This window comes from Wyeomyia smithii, chromosome 2 (genome assembly GCF_029784165.1).
Source record: "Wyeomyia smithii strain HCP4-BCI-WySm-NY-G18 chromosome 2, ASM2978416v1, whole genome shotgun sequence".
NCBI lineage: Eukaryota > Metazoa > Arthropoda > Insecta > Diptera > Culicidae > Wyeomyia > Wyeomyia smithii.
In genome coordinates this window covers 269,061,708-269,069,610 of record NC_073695.1, presented here as the reverse complement: position 1 = coordinate 269,069,610, position 7,903 = coordinate 269,061,708, and the positions used below count along the sequence as shown (strand labels likewise).

The following is a 7,903-nucleotide window of genomic DNA, read 5'->3' as shown; positions in this document are numbered from 1 at the left end:
AAATAATAATAAAAATCAATTTAATAATAAAAATAAAAAATAATAATGCTATATTCTTCGACACCACCATGAAACAAGACATTTCTGGTATCCCGGATCAATTGCGACCCCAAGAGATCCCTAAAATTTTTTCCAATAAGTTTAAACATGTTAGTTATGATAAAAGGTTTTACACTGACGGATCTAATCTAGATGACTCCACTGGCTTCGGTGTTTTCCACGAAAATTTTACCGCCTCCTACAAACTCGATGCTCCTGCTTCCGTGTACGTCGCAGAACTTGCTGCTATTCAGTACTCTCTTGGAATCATCGAAACCCTACCCATAGACCACTACTTCATCTTCACAGACAGTCTCAGTGCCATTGAGGCTCTGCGATCGATGAAGACTGTGAAGCACACCCCGTATTTCCTGGGGAAAATACGGCGGTTTTTAAGTGCTTTAACAGATAAAAATTACCGGGTTACCTTAGCGTGGGTCCCTTCTCATTGTTCCATTCCGGGCAATGAAAAGGCTGACGCTTTAGCTAAGGTAGGTGTTATTGATGGCGATATTTATGTAAGACCAATTGCTTATGATGAATTTTATAGCATTTTGCGTCAGAAAACACTCAACAGTTGGCAATCATCATGGAACTCAGATGAACTGGGACGGTGGCTACATTCCATTTTTCCTAAGGTATCGACGAAAGCATGGTTCAAGGGGTTGGTGTTAGGTCTGAGCTTATAGATTCCCTTCGGGCCCGAGGAAAACAACCGAACGTACCCGTTAGCGACATTCTGGGAAGCAGTGATCTCCAGTACATGACATAGCTATACGGGTTTATAAAAAATGCTGGCATTAAAATTTGATTTCTTTTATCTATTTGCTAGAATAAAATTTCTGTCACAAACTGAAAGAGAATGATTCACCCGGCTGGAGACACTAAAACGAAGACTCGGCATCTCTATGTTTACGCAGACACCTCGGACCAAAACTGCTCAAATAGAGCATCACTGGTTAGCCACGTACGAATGAATACATTCTGTAATATAAAATAGTTAAAAACAAAATTGTAACACCCCTCCTCTCACCTTAAATCCCCACTAGCTCGTAGTCGGCCGCGAGAATAAAAAAAAGTCCTCCCTCTTTTCCCTGCTAATTTAGAATTAAAAAAAAATGTACTTGGCTCAGTTAAACATAAATTGTATCGTGCCGTGTCAAATAAACTATTTAAAAAAAAAATAATAAGTTCGAATGAGAATGGCTGGGTCTCACCGCTAGGTGGATTATTTCGGGTTTTAGAATGAAAACTGATTTAAATTAAGTGTACCAAAAGCACTATGGGAAATCAAGCTGAACCCGGCCTGATGACCATACGAAGCCGTCGAATACCCTATATCCAAAATGCCAGCTATTTTTGGACGAAAAACTCCATTTCAGTGTCTTATGACCTGCGGTCGAACAAAAGAAGACAATGGTTTGGATAGAATCATCATTCCAAATCTGTCACCGCTGTCAATATCGAACAGATTCGGTTTGATCCACCATTGTAGACCGCTGATAAAGCTCTTATCACTCGGTACAAAGCAAAAACCGAAAGGTCTCAGGCACTGTTTTCAATCAAGAAGATGCTTATGTATTGTAAAATGTGAAGATTTTAAATTTTTATCAAAAATGATTAATAATAATAGAAAAACATTCCACTTCATAAGATCGGAATGTGTTCATACTAACATTAAATGAATTTCTTCCGCGGTGCAATAAGAATGCATTCCATAATGCAAGTACGTGCCAACAGCCATAATAAAGGTAAGCATCACAGCTAACAACGACGACAGATCCAACAACAAACAATTCAATTCGCTACTAGAATTAGGTAAATACTACATAAAAAGCACATAAAAAAATCTCAAAGTAGGTCAACTGCACCTCGAGTTACGGTTCGGAAACTATACCAATGAACCCCAGTTTTGTCATACAATTACAGGCATTGTGTACAGTTCGAACTGATAACAACTCACCTGGACGGCGGCAATGGATCGTTATGCAGTTACAGTTTGTCACTCGTAGTGAACTCCCGTGGAAGTGAAAACATGAGCTGATCGTTGTTGAAAAGTGACATTAATTTGCTTTCGCCAGGGCAAAACATGAAACTAATCGAAGTAGGTAATTCGAATTGTTTTCTGCCGTTTCCATAGGAACTCAGAGGTGTGTTTATGTTGATGCTATTTTATAGCCTACGTCGCGTTTGCGACGCAACCGCTGGTTGCTTATCTGCGTGGCAGGTGTGAGTGCAATAATACTACTTACCTGCTATCACCGTACGATGAGCGCAAGGCTCGACAACATTCAGGTGCAGCTGCTCGAAGAAACGTCAGTTTCAACTATCAGCGGACCGGACTTATTTGAAACTCCCAGCTATGAGTTAGATCCGAAACTACTTAGTCCCCCGCCAGGAGATATGGGTGCTGCGGTAATATTGCCCGATGATTTACCGCAAGCGGCAAAAGACCTGTCGGATAGAGAGTTCAAGATGGCAGCCATGAACGAGTTCGTTAGCGATCTAATTTCGGTGCACCGTCGATTGCCGGACTATCGGGACGATTGGTGCAAAGAACCTGGTCGGTTCCTCGCCCATCTGCCGCAAACCTCGGTGGTGATAGTTTTCTACAACGAACCGTGGTCGGTGTTGGTCCGAACCGTTCACTCCGTGCTCGATCGGTCCCCACCGCAGCTGCTGCGAGAAGTGCTGCTAGTAGATGACTGCTCCTCTCTGCGTAAGTAACGGGTTTAACGCTTGCGTTTGAGATCTTCTGGGTGATATCGACACAAATTGCAGCACAAATAAAAACGCAACTGGATGAGTATTTTGTCAGCTATCCAAAGGTACGAATCTTGCGGGCGACCGAACGTCTAGGTCTGATCAAAGCACGCCTGCTGGGTGCGAAAAATACGACTACTGAGATTATAACTTTCCTTGATGCACACTGTGAATGTACCGCCGGTGAGTGACAGTTGATTTGAATAAAATTCTTCATAAACAACACCAAAATTTTTCGTAGGATGGTTGGAAGCCCAGTTGGATCGGGTGGCCCGGAGTTCGACCACGATAGCTCTGCCGGCGATCGACTGGATCGATGAGCATAACTTCGCGTATATTTCGAACAAATCGCTCTCTTACTACGGTGCTACCGACTGGGGCTTCCAGTTTGCTTGGCGAGGACGCTGGGACCGTAAGGTGCAACCGGCAAATCGGCTCGAACCGTTCGAGACTCCCATCATGGCCGGTGGGCTGTTCTCCATCAATCGTACCTTTTTCGCTCATCTCGGGTGGTACGACGAGGACTTTGGAATCTACGGTGGTGAGAATGTGGAACTGTCGCTTAAAGCGTGGATGTGCGGTGGCTGGTTGGAGACGGTTCCCTGCTCGAGGGTTGGTCACGTCCAGAAGGCGGGTCATCCGTATTTGCGCGATTATAAGACCGACTGGGTGCGGGTTAATACGGTACGGGTCGCCGAGGTTTGGCTCGATCAGTATGCCCAGGTGGTGTACGATATGTTTGGTGGGCCCCAGTTTCGGGGGGACTTTGGTGACGTTTCGGCCAGGAAGAAACTGCGACAAAGCTTGCAGTGTAAGACCTTCAAGTGGTATCTGGAGAATGTCTTTCCGGAGTTGGAAGATCCCGCTGGACACGGAGTAGGTCATGGAAAGGTAAATTCTTGTTTCCCTTTCAAAACTTAGTTTTAAAACCAAATCTTAGTTTAGAAACGCAGCAACCGGAGATTCATTATGTCTTCAATATCCGCGAGCAGATGGAACTGCGGGATTGCAACGCTGCCGGGCAGCCAAAGACCCGGATCAACTGTGGGTGCACAACATGCTGGGTGAGGTCAGCACTAAGAACATCTGCGTAGACTACGCTGGTGATGCTGCGCTTCAAATGATACATTGCCACAAAGGAAGAGGTAACCAGGAGTGGAGGTATTCGAAGTTGAATAAACAATTTACTCACGTGCGGCACAATAAATGCTTGGCTGTTAGTGCGAATGCCGTTCGGAAACTGCTAGTAGAACCGTGCGATTCTAATAAGGCAACGCAACGATGGGAATTTCCGTTTCTGGATTTGGAATAAATTTTGTAAAACTTTCAGAACTCTTGCTAATTTTGTTTACAGTTTTACAACGGTGATCTATGAAACTCTGTATTAGAGTGGTTCCTTTTGGGACCCCATACAAGCCTAAACTTACCGGAAGTCGATTGGTTTTGTCTCCGCTTGGCGCATTGCATTTCAAATTTGTATGGAAATTTATATGTGACAACCTATTTTGCATTTACCCTTCTAGAAAGCTCAATAATGATCTAATATTGCACAACATTATATATAAAAGTATAGTATTTTAGATGCCTAATAACTTTGCAGAAGGCACTAGAAAGCTAGGATGTTCCTAAGAAGAGCAAAAGCTGTTTAAAGTTGAGTATGTCGATTTAAATGAAGAAAATCTTGTTTTTTGCTAACATTACCAGGGTGGCTTACAACGTGTTTCAGAGGTTACTTCTAATGGAAATCTGACTAACGCCGGTACACTGGCAGTGTTAGCAGAAAAATGATTTGCAACATAAATTTCGACATACTCAACTTTGAACAGCTCTAGTATTTTTTGGCACACCCTAGCTCTTTAGTGTCTCCGGCCAAGTTGATAGGCATAAAAAAACCTACCATTTGAAGTCATGAAACCTATGGTTTGAGCCATTTTGAGCTCTTTAGAATGGAAAATGCAAAAAAGTTGATTTTTCCATACAAATCTCCATATAAATTTGAAATGCAATGTGCCAAGCGGAGACAAAATCACTCGACTTCCGATAAATTTAGGATTGTTTGGGACTCCGAATAGAATAAAAAAACTTGGTTCTGGCTTTCTGCTATCAAGTTTCGTTTTTTCCATATAAGGATTCCCCACCCTACTCTGCATGCTTTTCTTTTTACACTAATAATCGTTGTGATCATGACTTATTTTCGCGAAAAATCAGTCAAAAAAGAATTGAGAATTGCCTCGAAAGTATAATTCGTCGTGAAATAACGGTTTTCATTTTGTTTTTTTTTTTTTAGTTACAGCTCAACGGCGTGTGTTGAACTGTGCACCAGTGTTGTCAGCACAGCCCTAAAATATTTATATCGAAAACACGTAATACTTTTATCATATTTTAATTATACATAAAAAACAAAATAAGACGCATGTTATGACATAATTTTGTTAGTTTTTTTTATGGAAATACTATCCAATAACATATACATCTTTAAAGAGTGCTGCCAATTGCCGGTTGAGTTTGTGCATTATTAATGAAATTCTATACGCAATTATTCAAAAATAACAACCTCTAATCAAAATATGAGATTGAAGACGCAAAGCATCAAAAGCTGATGACGTAATTTAGCATCGAAAACATGCAAAAGTTCATGGCCAGTTGATAAGCGAACGTTGGCCACAACCCGGGGAATGATTGTTAAATGAGAGCAAGAGTAAAACTCCCAATCATCCCATCCCACTATAAGTCGGATCTGTAGAACGTAGTTCTTCGATCACGGACAGGTTACAAAGTGGACAATTCTCCGACAGAAAGCACCAAATCAACCGGGGACTTTTCGGATTCCGCGTGTATCAATGAAACAAAGAGAGCGTACACTTTTGCGTCTAGTTTAATCAAACCGTACTTTGGGAATGAGAATACAAACGAATGTCAATATATACAATACTCAGGTTAGTTATTTCTCTTTTGGTTTCGCCTTCGCTGGGTCACAGACTCGAGAGGAACGATATCGAACTTCTACACTCCTCCTGGATATCTTTAGTGGTTATTGGGCTCGGTTAGGCCCATCATTTCTGAGAACTGTTTCTGCTTTAGGTAGCCTAATGGCTTTGTGAGGATATCGGCGATCATGGATGCCGACGGACAGTATTCGCCAGTCACAGTGCCCTTCTCCGACAAATCCTTTGCAAAATGTAAACGCGTGTCAAAATGCTTGGATCGTCTAGACGAGCGGTCAGAGCCGGATTTACGATTGTGGGGGCCCGGGGCCCAATTTACAGTGGGGGCCCCAGAATAAAACAAACCCGTTTTTTTATCGTACGAGTTTAAAACATTTATTTGTTATTGAAAAGTTACCAAAAATTTGCTAGAATTTTTTCTTACGAGTTTTTTTTTTGCAGAGAACTTATTGATTGAATAATCAACATTCAGCTCCTTCAGAATATTGTACTCTCAACTTAACAATGCTAAGTTTGACAGCCTTTCACTCTTCATAGTCGTACGCAACCTATTTTCAATCAGTTTCATCTTCGATAAAGACCTTTCTCCAGTTGCGTTCGAGATCATTAGGCTCAAATAAATAAATGTATGCAACTGCTTGAAATCCGGAATTTTTTTCTTGATATCTGAAAAATTAAAACCTACCGCAATTTGAAAAAAATGCGATCCGCAAGCAAAAATTTGCACACAATTTGAGAAAGACTGCGCAAATATAAGGCTACGCTGGCAATAATCTACAGAACCTAGGAAAAAACTACACACTTCTGCAGGTCAATAAAATATGCACACGGACTCTGAAAATCTGCATTTTGCAACGCAAATCTAGTATCCCTGATTCGGACAGGTAAACTTATTTTCGGAATCAACAGCAATTTATTAAAAATACTACAAGGTATACAGCCCTAGGGTTGTATGAAATGGTGACGTGGGACTGAACACTGTAATTAGGGGATTTTTTGTTACAAAATATACAGAGTCTGCAGACAGAATCAATGTGTTTATTTTCAGCCTCCCCTGGAAATCAATTTTTGGAATATATTCAACAACACTCGAAGAAATATCATTTATATTTGGCAATATTATGCCTTTAGTATTTTTTTTTTGTGCAAAAAAATATGTATTTAACAAGGCACAAGCATATCGTGCTTGTTGAAGAAGCACCAAGAATTTCTCATAATGCGTCAAAGTCAGAATTATCTCTATATCCTCAAAAACCAAATCCAATAATGCTTACGCTATCATAATGAATGGTTTTGTCTTATTTAACTCTAACTAAATCAAATCTATAGTATGGATATTACTTTCAAAATAATATGGAAGCCCTTACAAAGGTTCATCAATTGGAAAACATAAAATATTTTGAACAAAATTCCTAACAAGTTCCAGCAAAAAGTCGTAGAAATCCACAATTACATTTTTATTTTTTGCTTGACTATTTTTTCATTAGCCTGCAACTACATTCGCTGTATTACGAAGACAGGAAATATACGTTTATTATGGTAAAACTTAGAATAATAATATATCATCTAACAATTTTTGAAATATAAAAAGAGATTCTGTACGAATCTTACTAAATAAACTAAAAAATCACAAGCATTCGCAGGTTCTTACTCTTCTATAAATGTATATATTTAGGAATTTACTCTTTCGATACTATCCGGTCACGATTATTTAGTGAATATCGAAGATAAAATTAAATAAATATCCGTTGCAAAAATTTACAATCCTTGTTGAGTAATTTATGGCAATCATATTTATGAAATAAACTTTCAATCACCATCAACAGCAGAATTGTAGTTTTTCCTCAATTGCATACGAATAGAAATGTACGAACAAAAGTGTACCACTGCAATACGAATAGTACTGCTGCAGTACGAATAGAAGAGTACCACTGCAATCATAGACGACGAGAGACCTGCGGAACTATACACCACTGGTACTGTTGCTTTTACTGGCATGTTTTCTTTCAAGACATCAGTTTTTATTAGGTTCTACAGTACCTAACACGCAGGTTTAGAGATTGTTCAAGGATGGGTATTGTTTCAAACTTTTAGGAAAACTTTTACCTTCGAGACATCATATTAGTCTAAGCTCATGGAAGCAAAAATAAATTGAC

At 40.0% G+C, this 7,903-nt stretch overlaps 1 protein-coding gene across 3 annotated transcripts; it reads left to right on the top strand.

Moving 5' to 3' along the window:
• Nucleotides 1-2,015: 2,015 nt before the first annotated feature.
• LOC129723086 (putative polypeptide N-acetylgalactosaminyltransferase 9) lies at nucleotides 2,016-5,598 on the top strand. Of its 3 annotated transcripts, none has more exons than XM_055677050.1 (5): nucleotides 2,016-2,143; nucleotides 2,218-2,758; nucleotides 2,821-2,985; nucleotides 3,044-3,693; nucleotides 3,743-5,598. In XM_055677050.1, the coding sequence occupies exons 1-5, from the start codon at nucleotides 2,129-2,131 to the stop codon at nucleotides 4,112-4,114; spliced, it is 1,743 nt and encodes a 580-aa protein (XP_055533025.1). In that variant the 5' UTR covers nucleotides 2,016-2,128; the 3' UTR covers nucleotides 4,115-5,598. The 3 variants fall into 3 exon arrangements, with proteins under 3 accessions (XP_055533025.1, XP_055533027.1, XP_055533026.1); XM_055677052.1 differs by having other exon boundaries at nucleotides 3,748-4,015; XM_055677051.1 differs by having other exon boundaries at nucleotides 2,036-2,147.
• Nucleotides 5,599-7,903: the final 2,305 nt, after the last annotated feature.